General features: G+C 46.5%; 1 protein-coding gene across 1 annotated transcript in view; it reads left to right on the top strand.

Annotated features, from left to right (window-relative positions):
• col7a1l (collagen type VII alpha 1-like) overlaps positions 1-13,740 on the top strand; it is a 353,167-nt gene that overhangs the window by 275,700 nt on the left and 63,727 nt on the right. Inside the window, exons 91-92 of the mRNA XM_068059665.1 lie at positions 966-1,022; positions 3,938-3,986. Coding sequence (XP_067915766.1) covers positions 966-1,022; positions 3,938-3,986 — 106 coding nt within the window. The remainder of the gene's footprint in view (positions 1-965; positions 1,023-3,937; positions 3,987-13,740) is intronic.

The following is a 13,740-nucleotide window of genomic DNA, read 5'->3' as shown; positions in this document are numbered from 1 at the left end:
GACCAACTCGCCTATTACCCCCAATCCTTGTCAATCTTTCACATTTTTAAATCCTCACCATGCCCTAATTTTGGAAACCTGTCCAGCCTTACGGCCTGCCCACAACCTTTGCTCTTCCATTGCACTCTACTGAGCAATTTCCCCTCCCTCTGCTTTACCACTGCAGGGGATTCAGCATGGCTCATTGGGTAAATGAACAGTCCAGTCACACCCTTGAACTCTCTTCCTAAACACTTTTCTCTTGTTACAGCTCTTCCCACCCTCAAAATCAACCATTTTCGCCAGTCCTGTTCCTGCCTCTTCCTTTTTGTGCTCAAGTCTGATTCCAAACTGTAAATGCACTTTGGGATTTTTGCTCTGTTAAAGGTGCAGTGTAAAGGTAAAGTTGTTGGGAATCCTGGGTCATTTCATTCTCTTTAGCTGAGGGGTGTTTAGCATACCCACCATTGCTCATTGTGATCAGCTAATTCAAGACACAGTGAGAAACAACCCAGAATTTTCTGAATGACTCAATTCAACACTGGCCTGTTGACCATGGGGAGCTTCAGTACCTAGTTTCTTACCTGTTTTCATGTCAACTTGCAATGTTGTTACATCATGAAAAATAATTTATGCAGAGAGTAGTTAGAATGTGGCCACAAGGAGCAGTCAAGGGAAATAGCATAGATGCACTTACAGGGACTCCTGATAAGTACATGAGGGAGAAAGGAACAGAAGGATATGATAGGGATAGATGAAGTAGGGATAGAGAAGGTTTGTGTGGAGCATTAAAACACCAGCATGGACCAGTTGGACTGAATGCCCTGTTTCCTGTTCTGAAAATTCTATGTTATGGTTGTAGTACAATGAGCTTCCTTCGGTTTTCATCTTGGAAACTGCATGTGAGACAACAAGCAAGAATTGAGATCTATCCACGCATTAAATATGGAACTATTCACTACTGAATCATTTTGTTTCCTTTTGAGCAGGGTGAAGTTGGCCCCACTGGACTGAAGGGTGAGAAAGGAGATCCTGGACTTTCAGTAAGTAATCTTAGATAACAGATAGGGAGCACAGTGAGTCAGAATACTGCCTTTTATCTCTAGTGCCTGTATCCAAGATTAAGGTGAACGAATAAAAGTCTCTTTTGTCATTTAATCACTCCTGCCCTCCACCCTATCACAGACCTTCCCTTTAGATTTTTACCTCCATCCCTTTTTCCTTGTCTCTTACTTGCTTATAAACTGTTAATTCCCTCACATCTTCCAGTTCTGATGAAAGATCATCAACTCAAAATGCTAACTCTGTATCTCTCTCCACTAATGCTGCCTGACCTGGTGAGTGTTTCCAGCATTTTCTCTTATTATTTCATATTTCCAGCATCTGAACTATTTTGCTTTTGTGATTTAAAAAAAATCTCCTCTTTCTCACTGGCCATTGTAAGCATAAAGAATTTTCTGACAGCCTCCCGTTTCCTCTGGCTTTTACTGAATAATAATGGGCGGCACAGTGGCGCAGTGGTTAGCACCGCAGCCTCACAGCTCCAGCGACCCGGGTTCAATTCTGGATACTGCCTGTGTGGAGTTTGCAAGTTCTCCCTGTGTCTGCGTGGGTTTCCTCCGGGTGCTCCGGTTTCCTCCCACATGCCAAAGACTTGCAGGTTGATAGGTAAATTGGCCATTATAAATTGCCCCTAGTATAGGTAGGTGGTAGGGAAATATAGGGACAGATGGGGATGTGGTAGGAATATGGGATTAGTATAAATGGGTGGTTGATGGTCGGCACAGACTCGGTGGGCCGAAGGGCCTGTTTCAGTGCTGTATCTCTAAATAAATAAAATAAATAAATACAAAACTGGCCTTCTCAATGCTACCAACCTGGCGACAGTAGGTACAGTAGTGTAGTGGTTATACTGGACTAGTAACTCAGAGGTTGTGAGTTTAAATCTCAGCGTGGAAAGCTGTGAAATTTATTTTGATAAATCTGGTAAATTGTGGGATTGCACCAGTAATAATTGCCATGAAAACTGCTGGCTTGCCTTAAAATTTGGCTCAGTTGGTATAGTAATGTTCTTGAGGGAAGGGAATAAGTTAGGCACAGACTGTTTGGTACTTGCCCACATTGCGTGGTTGACTATTCCAGCCCTCTGATATGGCCTAGCAAGCCATTCAAGTTGCACAAATCATCACTGGACATGAGCAATAAATGTGGCCTGATTAGTGTCAACCACTTGTTGCTACAACAAAGTACTACACACTGGTCCGATTTTATGACAAGAAGCAAGTATCCGGGCATCTTCATGTGCCCGCAAGGAATTAGGTTGACACTGGTGAAACTCATTTCAAAAAAGACCTTCACAGCTTGAACAGAGAGACGACTTTCTAGGCTTGATTTGAACCGAAGTTGTAGAACTGAACAAGCAGTGCACCATTCAATCCCCACTGCCCCTTTAATCAAGCCTATACTGACAAGGGGGAATAGTGCTCTGATTTTACATTTGATTATCTTCATACTTACTTTCATTTAGGTAGTGAAAATCTATGTTTTTTAATGATTCAATGGGTATCTAAACTGCATGACATGGTGCTGAGCCATTCAAAGCAGGAAGGCTCCAGGTTCAATCCTTAGTCTGTGCTGAGTTAGCAGATCTCAACTGGGCTGGTGGTTATAGTCCTCAGGGAGAGTAAAGATTAGCCAAGATCTCCTACTCCTAGTTGTATCGAATGACCAATTTGAAAGCAAAGTGATTATTGACAACGCAGTGGACATCATCACACTGCGCCAATCTGCGCTCTCCTCCTTAACCCCCCCTCCGCCCACCCTGCCTCGCTTGCTCGCTTCCCCCCCCATCCCCCTCACAGCCCGCTCGCTCTCTCCCTCCGTAATCAGCCCGCTCGCGCTCTCCCTCCGGCTGTTGTGTGCTGGCATGTGTTTAGGTTAGGTTGCCTCCATGTGATTATTTGAGTAGCGCCATTTTTAGTCCTGGCAGCTGCCTGAAGTCGCAGACTGACATTTTAGTGGCACATGCTGCACTTGCGCATGTGCCACTGCAGTGCCACCTAGCGGTAGCATTGTCAGATGCAGCCATTCGAAAGTGCATATTTATGAATATCAGCTAATAGCAGGACTGAGTTTGGCCATAAATATAAACAAAGTGCTGGAAATACGTAGCTGGTCTGACAGCATCTATGGAGGGAGGAAAAGCAGAGTTAACATTTTAGGTCTGTAACCTTTCATCTTGTTAGCAAAGATGGTGGCGTAGTGGTAATATCATCAGACTAATAATCCAGAGGCCAATCTGATGCCCTGGGGGCATAGGTTCAAATCCCACCATGGCAGCTGGTGGAATTTATTTACATTTAATTAATAAATTCAATTATTGAAAGCTAGTCTCAGTCATGGTGCCATGAAACTATCAATTGTTGTAAAAACCCATCTGGTTCACAATGTCCTTTAGGGAAGGAAATGTGCTGTCCTTACCTAGTCTGGCCTACATGTGACTTCAGACCCACAGTAATGTTGTTGACTCTTAACTGCCCTCTGAAATGGCCTAGCAAGCCACTCAGTTGTTAAGGGCAATTAGGGATGGGCATCACTGGCAAGGCCAATATTTGTTACCCATCCCATGAAAGAATAAAGAAAAATCATAGACCTGAAACGTTAACTCTGTTTCTCGCTCCACAGATGCTGCCGGACCTTTTCAGCACGTTCTGTTTTTATTTTAGATTTCCAGCATTCGCAGTATTTTGCCTTCATCTGAGTTTGGCCATGGTGGCTTCCTAGCCCACAATCAAACAGGCTACCAGCTGTCACTGTTTGAGCTCACATGTAAAGAGTGGCTGCTTGTGGCAGCGATTGAAGGATTACCCTTGCAACCAATGTACCTTGGGACATCCTGAGGTCATGAAAGGCTCTGTGAATGCAAGTCTTTTTTCATTCCTCTATCTTTTGTGTGTAGGAGGAAGAAGTGAAAGAGGTCGTCAGAAAAGAAATGAGTGACAAATGTGGTAAGTCAATTAATGTTACTGTGCTCTTGAAAATAAAATGAGGTTTTAATAGAAAGTAATTCTCAAAAGTGTTCACGATATGCCAATACAACGTCAGCATCACTATGTATTTGCACGTATGTGCGCAAATGCAATTTATCAACATGATAGTTAAAAAAAACTTCTTTCATTACAGTTTTAACAATTGTTGTTCACAGGACCCAACAGGCAGTAATTCCCCAGGCATTGTGTTTGTTTCATATTGCAGATGGAATTGTGCGTAATTGAATATTTCAGAAGCACAAGCCCTCAAACTAACACACAAAATAAAAATTGGATCTATTTGCATTTACGCATAACGAGAGGTAATGGGACCTTATTAAAAGGCTGCACATGTAAAAGATTCAGACTTTAATAATTGCTTAAAGGTCATGGATGCTTCATAATGGGGTATTGTTTCTTTTCAAACCGCCTTTCAAACTGAGCTTGGGAATTCTATGATTCACTATATTTAAAGCTGTAGTCCAGCTTCTCCAATGACTAGGTTGCCACGGTCAGCATGTAATTAAGTCACATGGGAAGAAGGTCTCAGGTTTGATTGTCAAAGTATCTGGTCTGAGCTGGAGTGGCTGTAGGGTTTTACTGGAATGGAACTCGGTACTCTTACACAAAAGTGGGGAAAAATTCAGCCAGGATACCACTTCTGAATGACCCTTGTTCGAAACTGCAGCGGAAATTTTACCAGGTCTGTGAAAGCTGGGTAGATGGTGGGGTTTGGGGGAGGGGGGTGGGGTGGGGGTGCCGGGAGGCTGAAAAAGGAAGTCGCGACGCGCTTACACAGAAGCCCAACATCTTGACATGCTTCCAAATTTTTATCAGTGACGGAAAAGATGGAGGGCAGACTTCTGAATACAATGCAACGGGAAATCAATTCAGGTAGTTTAGAAGGCAATTAACTTGAATTTAAAGGCAATTGACTGGAATTTTATGCACATTTTGTGTTTTATGAATGGTGCGTGGGATTTACGGGCCTTCAGAGCCCTGACCAGTTAAAGGTGGTGGCAATGAGGAGAGGCTTCAGTACTGCCTCTGCCAGCCAGCCATACTGAGAGGTAACATGCAATAGAAGGCCTGTGAAAGTGCCATCACCAAGGTGAGGGGGGGCAGGGTCTTTGAAAATGCCATCAACAATGGGGGGAGAGGAGGCATTCTGCAAAGGGCAGTGACACTTGCTCCTAAGGGAGTAGCAAGGGGAAGGTTTTTGGGGAGGTAGACTGCAAATAAAGCACTAGAGAAGGAGAGAGAGACAACCTGACATGGGAATGAACCACCCAGTCTTCATGGCTCCCCTGAGGAGGAGGAGCAGCACGAAGAGAGGGAGGACCAGGCAATGGTGGGGGCACAGCAGAAATGGCAGAAGGAGCAAGAGGGCCAGCCTCCGGGTGGGCACGCCGGAGAAGGATACAGAGGGGTCCAGCAACAGCCTCCCATACAAAGAAGGGCCTATCCTTAGGAGAGAGTCTTCCTTATATACCTCAAACAACTGCAGATGTTTGAGCGACGCAGACTGAGCCTCTCCAGGGCGGCAGTCACCGATTTATGTGCCATTCTGCAGGATGAGCGGGGACCAATGGGATTTGGTGGATACCCAATGCCACTAAGCCTGAAGATCGCCATGGCTTTCAACTTCTATGGCTCTTTCCAGGGATACACTGGGGACATGTGTGCGATCTCCCAGGCTGCAGCCCATCACTGCATCAAGGAGGTGACCAATGCCCTGTTCAAGAGGGCCAGCGTTTACATGCACTACTGAACCAACCTGGACAGGTCCATTGGGTGTGGGGCCATTGCTGGATCATCCCAGCTGCAGGGTGTCATCGACTGCATGCATGTAGACTTCAAGGCTCCCAGGGACCAGCCAGTGGTCTTCGTCAACAGGAAAGGCTTGCATTCCATCAATGTACAATTGGTCTGCGAATCGAAAGTGGATCCTTCAGGTATGTGCGTGGTTCCTGGGAAGCAGTCACAACACTACATACTCACAGTCCCAGGTGCGACAGCTTATCATGCCACCCCGTGGGCCTTCAGGGATGAATTTTCAGATAAGGGCTACTGTTACGACCAGGTGAGAAGGGGTCTAGAGGTTCCCTCTCAACCTTTGCCTGGTTTAACCGTAACAGGGTTCAATTTTAGAAACCATGTTTTTAGCTCTCCCTTAGTGAATCCTTGGTCACTGCTCCAATTGTAAGGCAAAGAAATCAGACAGGTTTCCTTAGATTTAAACAAGAAAGGTGGAAGCTTATTAATCTTAAACTCTAATCTGGTTAACGACTACAAATATGCAACGTGACCATGTTAGCATGCATACGTGATAAACACACATGCAAATAGAGACAGAAAAAGTAGAAAAGAATAAAGGGGAAAAGTTTGAGGCAATATCGGGATTATAATTGCAGTCCTTTAAATTCAATGTAGAGTCTTTGGTTGCCAGTAAGTCCTGCAATGCGTTGGGGCCCAGTTCACGCTTCAACTTGTTTCGATGTTGGAGTCTTTTCTCTCTTGAGGTTTACATGTTTTCTGTGGGTCCGGTGGCTTGGGAGAAAGCGAGAGATAGGAGAGGGGTGGGGGGCATGGTGCAGGGCAGTGTAGTGCTGTCTCTTACTGACAAGATGTGTATTGCCATTGCCCAGCCCAATCTCTGTTAATTGAATCAGTGAGCAATTCTTTTGTCTTAGTATGCAAATGTTCTTCCAGCCAAGTGTCTGGTGATTTTCAAACAAGTAATTTCTTCACTCCAGCAACAGTTTAAAATCAATGTTCATATAGTGAAATTAATATGCCTCATTCTTGGCAGGTGGGGGTCTGCAGGACAGCTACCATTGAAGATATGGCTACTCACACCTATGAGGAACCCTCGCACTACAGTAGAGGAGAGGTACATCCTCTGCCATGGGTCCACCCGAGCAACCATCAAGCAGGCCATTGAGCTGCTGAAGATGAGATTCATGTGTCTAAACCAATCTGGTGGAGCCCTTCAGTATGCCCTTGCGAGGTTGTCATGGATTGTGGTGGTCTGCTGTGCTCTGCACAATTGAGCACTGCAGAGGGGGGAGGCCTTGCATAATGAGGACATCGTTGATAGCCACTCCTCATCCATAGAGGAGGATGTGGAGGAGGCTGCTGAGCAGGCTGCATAGGATGAGGAACCCCTTGCACCAGAGGCAAGGGGAAATAAGAGTCATGCAAGGGAGGCTCAGGATAATCTCATACATACCCATTTCTTGTGACCCTGATGCCCTTTCAGTATCAGTTCATTAAAAACTTACCTTAACACGGACCTGCTGTCACTTCCTTCACCTCGCACTCCATCACCCAGTGCCCAGGTTCACAGCGCGCACAGACAAAGCCGAGGAGCTGACCAAATGCAGCCTACCCCAACACTAGTAGCCCATTGAAGGAGCAAGGATGTAGATGACATCTAACAAGGCAGCAAGAAATGCAGGAATGACTAACAGCAGTAAGTCTTACATTTATTAATTGGCACTGCAGTATAAAGCCTTAACATGTGCAAAGTCTAAGCACCCGTGAACCCCAAGTGCATCTAGATGCTCTTAACATTTTTATGTGTGCTCCTACAAGGTGTGCTTTCAGTTGAGGTGGAGGCAGGCTGCTGATTGGGCCACCCCATGGCCTGGGATGACCTTGACGAGCATTCTCTGGCTGCCTAATGCCTGGAGGGCCTTAGCATGCTGAGGGGCTCATGCACAGGTGCAGGACCCTCATCTGTCATTGTGACTACTGGAGGTGCTGTGGTCACTGGCAGAGGGACTGAAGAGCCACAGTCCAAACTTGGAGCACCTTGAGAGAAGCCCCCAGATGCAGAAGGCAGCCGCTCCTCCTCCCTTTCAAGGCACACTTGTACCTCTCTACTCACCTGAGAAAGACGAGGACCTGGTGCAGACTCCAGGTGCCTTGACCCTCTCTCGCCTTGCCATTGCTGCATAGAGCTCATGGACAAGTTGATGGTTTGAAGTCCTGCGCATTTCTCAGGCATCCAGTGACTGGTCTGCTGGATCTGGCTCTCCATGAGGTTTGCCAACCTCGATGGAAGAAGCCATGCGTGCACATGCTTGAAACATGGCAGCACCCGTGGCCTGGATGGACATATCCATTGTCCACGGATGATGCATAGTCTCTGGAAGCTCCGCCAAATGATCCCTCACCTCTCGCTGCAGCAGGTGCTGTGTTGTCAATGACTCCAGAGGCACATTGTCAGCCTGTGGCCCAGCATGGGCCTGGCCTCCCACAGTCCTTTGAGTGGCCTAGTCTGTCACATCCTCTGTCAGCTGCTCGGCTGTGTCTGTACTGTGCTCGCCAACTTGTGACCCTGGATCTAATCACCAATATATACACATCAATGTGAGAGTGTCTGCACTGGTGGAGGGTCTGGAGGAATGATTTGACGGTGCACCCTTTGAGGATCTCTTCTCTTCAGAGGTAGACGGATGTCCCCACTCTCTGCAGCTGTGCATCATTTGGGATTACTGAGACCTACATGAGAGAACACAAACATTTAGGGATTCAAAGCTTCACGTCTCATCCCAAGCATGCCTGATGTGGAGCTGCATGTGTTCAATGGTGGCCACATGAGTACAATGTCTCATGTGTTGCCCAGAAGCACTCATGTGCCACTGACCTCGATCACTTACTGTTTTGGGTTGACGCTCCTGTTTCACCATGAGCAATCACACGGCTGCCCTGCGACCCAGCCATTTCCAGGGCCTCCTCCTTTGCCAGGGTCAGAACACGAATATCCAGGAGGCCTCCACCGGTCTTTGCCCATTCTTTATTATTGTATGCCCATTTCTCCTGCAAGCAGAAGGTTGAACACTGTTAGTTTTCCCATGAAGACTAGCACAACAATTATGCTGATGGCAGCACTTTGGTCCATGATAGGAGCTCACGAAGGCCTCCTACATACGTCTGCTCTCTAGGGACGCGGTTGGAGCTGCAAACAAAGCTGGCTGTCCCTCACCAAGATGCAGCCATGCATCTGAAAGAATTTGCTTCTGCCGCCTCAGTCCCTTGCCATCAACTGGGTGGTCACTCCCTCCCCATCTAGTGCACCCTCTCACGTACAAGTCCCAAAGAGGAGGATGGTATGGAGAACTCACCCTGACGGAATGAAGGAAGTCAATGACTCATTGGCGGCGGTGACCCCCATGACTGCTGACCTCCTTTGCGATATCTGTCCAGGAATCCCTTGGGAAGAGGACCTTCTGCTTTTTCCTTGCAAGCTGGAGGAGAATGCACAGGGAGGCAGCGCTAAACCATGCGGCCACCCATTGTCTTCCTTCCGCCAAGGTGGCAGCAGGCTCCTGGTTACTTGGGTCTCTTGTGTCCTGGTGGAAGGGTGCAGGGGTCTTGACTTCTGGTGCAGGGATCTTCAATTCTGGTCCGAAGTGTAGGGGTCTTCACTTTTGCTGGAGGCCTGTTCAACACTGTTGCTGAAGCAATCATTAACAGCAAGGCACCACTTTGAAAATGGCAGCAGCACCTGCCTTTGAGTCAGGTGATACTGCCATTGGCACCCACCCCTGCTTGTTAATAGAACGGGCCCTGTGCCTCCAGGAGGTTAATCAGGTGGCCGCCGTGTGATCACATTCAGCTGGCCACATGACTCTCGAGTGGAAGCAGCACCCCCTTCCTCTGCCACCACAGGGACTTGTGGCCTTCAAACAAGTGTCAAATGAGGACAGAGTCAAGCTAAAATTGCAGTGCCCCAGCAGTCATTGCCTAGACATACAAATAAATTACAAGAGTGCTGTCCGTACCTATAATAGCTGTACCCCAACCTGAGTCAGAACCTGTAGGAGAGGAAAGGAGAAAATAAAAGGGAACATTTATATTTTTAACCTGACGTCTAAAGTTTAATGGAACCAACTGGTTTGCAACTAAAAAGGCGCTACTGTGAATTTTACCTTTTAAGGATATGGTTTGAAATCATCAGGGGTAAAATTATTCTTCGACAGTGGTGCAAAATGAGCAATATTGGATCTGGCTGAAAAGTCCCCTTTTTTTTGCTTTTGATTTTTTTTTGCCATTTCAACCATTCTCTCAGCACAGATATTTGCACTACTGGAAAATACAGGTGATATTGGCCACCACTTACTGACTGCAGGCAGAGGAGGAATAGAAACAGCAGCAGCAACAGGTGGGAAAGCTTCAGGGGATAGCGCATGTTCCTGCAAGAAGTCCAAGACGGAGGAGGGCTGCTCTCATGGTCCACAGGCTCAGACTGAGCTACCTGAACCTCCGTGCAGAGCAGCATAGTAGGAGATTGCAGTAGTCACAACAGGACATCGCAGAAATCTGCAGAATGCTACAACTGCCCACTACCATGTTTGGCACTGCATTGCCTGTGACAGTTATGATTACCACAACCCTGAATGTCTATACATCAGAGTCATTACTGGCTTCAACTGAAGCCATATGTAACAACAGTCAGGCTGCAGTGCATTCCTTCATAAAGCCAAGGTTCATAAATTCATCACATTCTGCATGGACCTGTAGGAGCCAGGAAGAAAGGCCCGTGGAGTTTGCAGCCACTGAAGCATTCCTAATAGTGCAGAGTGCCATTGACTGCACACATCAGTGTTGCTGTCACTGAGCCCGGCACTTGCATGATCCCCAAAGGGTTTCACTCCCTTAATATCCAGCTGGTCAGGCAGATGTGTGTCCACTTTCTGTGGTGGCTCTAACAATACCTACATCCTACAGCAGACCAGCAATTCCCCCTTTTTTGATGAGGAGTACATGTGGAGAGTCTGGAGAGCTGAGGTTGTTCTTCTCAAAACAGAAGGTTAAAGGGGGATTTAGTAGAGATGTTCAAAATTATGAAGGGTTTTGATAGAGTAGGTAGGGAGAAAGTATTTCCTTTAGCAGGAGAGTCGGTAACAGGAGGATACAGATTTAAGGTAATTGGTAAGAGAACCAGAGGAGAGGTAAGGAGAATTTTATTTACTCTGAGTTGTTACGATCTGGAATGCACTGCCTGAAAGGATGGTGGAAGCAGATTCAATATTAGCTTTCTAATAGTAACAGACTCAATAGTAACTTGGATATATATGTAAAAACCAAAATTCTGCAGGGTTATGGGGAAAGAACAGGAGGGTGGGAATAATCGGATAGCTATTTCAAAGAGGCACAATAGGTGAAAAGGCCTCCTTTTTATTTGTTCAAAGCCAGAATTTATTCCCCATCCTTAATAGCCCTTGAGAAGGTGGTGGAGAGCTGCCTTCTTGGTCTGTGTGGTGTAGTCACAGTCACAGGATTTTGACACAGTGATGATGAAGGAACACAATATATTTCCAAGTCAGGATGGTGTGTGACCTGGAGGAGTACTTCCAGGTGGTGGTGGTTCCATATGCCTGCTGTTCTTGTTCTTCTAGGCGGCCGAGGTTCCGGGTTTAGATTGTGATATGTGATTCCATGTCCTAGGCTAGCTGCTGGCACGCATGTAATATTCTGTGCTGATGACCCCACTAGAAAGTCCAGTAAGGCCAGCAGAGGTTAAATACAGCAGCAAAAATTGTTCAACCAGTGAAGTTATTGGGCAGTTCATAGTACTGCTGAAAACATTCCACTGCCTGGACATGTCTGGGGATTTCCTACTTTATAGTCCTGGGAGAATGTTGAGAATAGGGCTGCTCCCTGCATAATCTTGCACTGCAATGGGGAGAGCTATTGTAAGTAACAGAACGAAAGGTCCATCAACTACATAAAGAGGAAGAAGTTAATGTGTTGGAGGATGCAGCATCAGCCTGAGCTATATGTCAGTTACTCATTGATTATTACTTCTCCTAAATTACACCTGCCTCCACACCCATCCCACTTCCTGCCCCCGCATCATCTGAACCAGCCCAGCTACCTTCCAGTAAAGAACTCCCATCCCACTGACCAGGCCAAGACCACAGCTACCAAAGAAACAGTGCAGACAACACCATCAAATGAAAGAAGTGTAACAGTTTAATCATGCCAGCCTTCTACCATTTTTGCAGAAGAGGACATGTGTCTAGATCCTCACATGCTCCATCACTGCAGCTTTGAGCCTAGAGCCCTTGCAAGAGACATTTACGCAGAACATTGAAAAATTCACAGCAAAATGTTTCTCAAATGTAATGCACACCTCGCTTTAAATATGAAAGCTTGCTTCAAATAAGTGTCCGGCTCACAGTGAGATGCCAGTTAATGCTACTAAAGCATCGGCAGCACACCTGAGATTTAAAGAAAACAAAGAATGGCATTTATAGAGCGTCTTTCATGACCTCAGGATGTCCCAAAGCGTTACAGCCAATGTATTACTTTTGAAGTGCAGACAATGTTTAATGCAGGAATCCAACCCTCAAAATAGATTGTTCCTCTCGCGACTTACATTGGGCAGGAGGCCCAATCACCCTGGCACATTTGCACCACATAGAAAAATTGCCCTCAATGTCAGTTGGGAGTTGAGTTCGAATAGGATGGCATCAACTGTAATGTCCTCAGAGCGGAACAGCGCGTCGATAACTCGCTGCCTCCTCAGAGTGGAACAGCATGTCGATATTCGCTGCCTCCTCAGAGCGGAACAGCATGTCGATATTCGCTGCCTCCTCAGAGCGGAACAGCATGTCGATATTCGCTGCCTCCTCAGAGTGGAACAGCATGTCGATATTCGCTGCCTCCTCAGAGTGGAACAGCATGTCGATATTCGCTGCCTCCTCAGAGTGGAACAGCATGTCGATATTCGCTGCCTCCTCAGAGCGGAACAGCATGTCGATATTCGCTGCCTCCTCAGAGTGGAACAGCATGTCGATATTCGCTGCCTCCTCAGAGCGGAACAGCATGTCGATATTCGCTACCTCCTCAGAGCGGAACAGCATGTCGATATTCGCTGCCTCCTCAGAGCGGAACAGCATGTCGATATTCGCTGCCTCCTCAGAGCGGAACAGCATGTCGATATTCGCTGCCTCCTCAGAGTGGAACAGCATGTCGATATTCGCTGCCTCCTCAGAGCGGAACAGCGTGTCGATATTCGCTGCCTCCTCAGAGTGGAACAGCATGTCGATATTCGCTGCCTCCTCAGAGTGGAACAGCGTGTCGATATTCGCTGCCTCCTCAGAGTGGAACAGCATGTCGATATTCGCTGCCTCCTCAGAGCGGAACAGCATGTCGATATTCGCTGCCTCCTCAGAGTGGAACAGCATGTCGATATTCGCTGCCTCCTCAGAGTGGAACAGCGCGTCGATACTGTTATAAACAGGTGAGGAGTGGTCGAAGGGCTCCCCTCTGGTTTCCCTCCTAATTTTACCACAACAGGGTTTATTGCTTTTTTTTAAAGTGGATATGCTTGCCAATTTAGTGAGTGTTTAACTATTTACATGCTATCATCATAAAACATAGGTTTTCTTGACTTTAACAAAGGAGATTAAGTTCATTGCACTTAAACCGATCTGAGTAAAATAATAAACTATGCTCCAACTTTCTCACACACACTCTCGAGGTTCACACACACACACAAATAAGTTAGAGTGGGGGAGGGTAGATTGGTCGGATTAAAGTCCTGAGCAATAAAAAGGGGAATACAGTCTGTCTCCACAGAGTGGAATAGGGTGTCGATGCTGTCACGAGCACGTGCAATGCTGAATATGATTTTTTTATTCCGGCTGGAAACCTGAATTAATTTTTTTTTAAAAGGAACAGAGATAAATGACTGCTAACTGCTAAAATGGTCACT

Source organism: Heterodontus francisci, chromosome 27 (assembly GCF_036365525.1).
Source record: "Heterodontus francisci isolate sHetFra1 chromosome 27, sHetFra1.hap1, whole genome shotgun sequence".
Lineage (NCBI taxonomy): Eukaryota > Metazoa > Chordata > Chondrichthyes > Heterodontiformes > Heterodontidae > Heterodontus > Heterodontus francisci.
The sequence above is the reverse complement of the archived record's forward strand: the minus strand, read 5'-3'. Positions and strand labels throughout refer to the sequence as shown.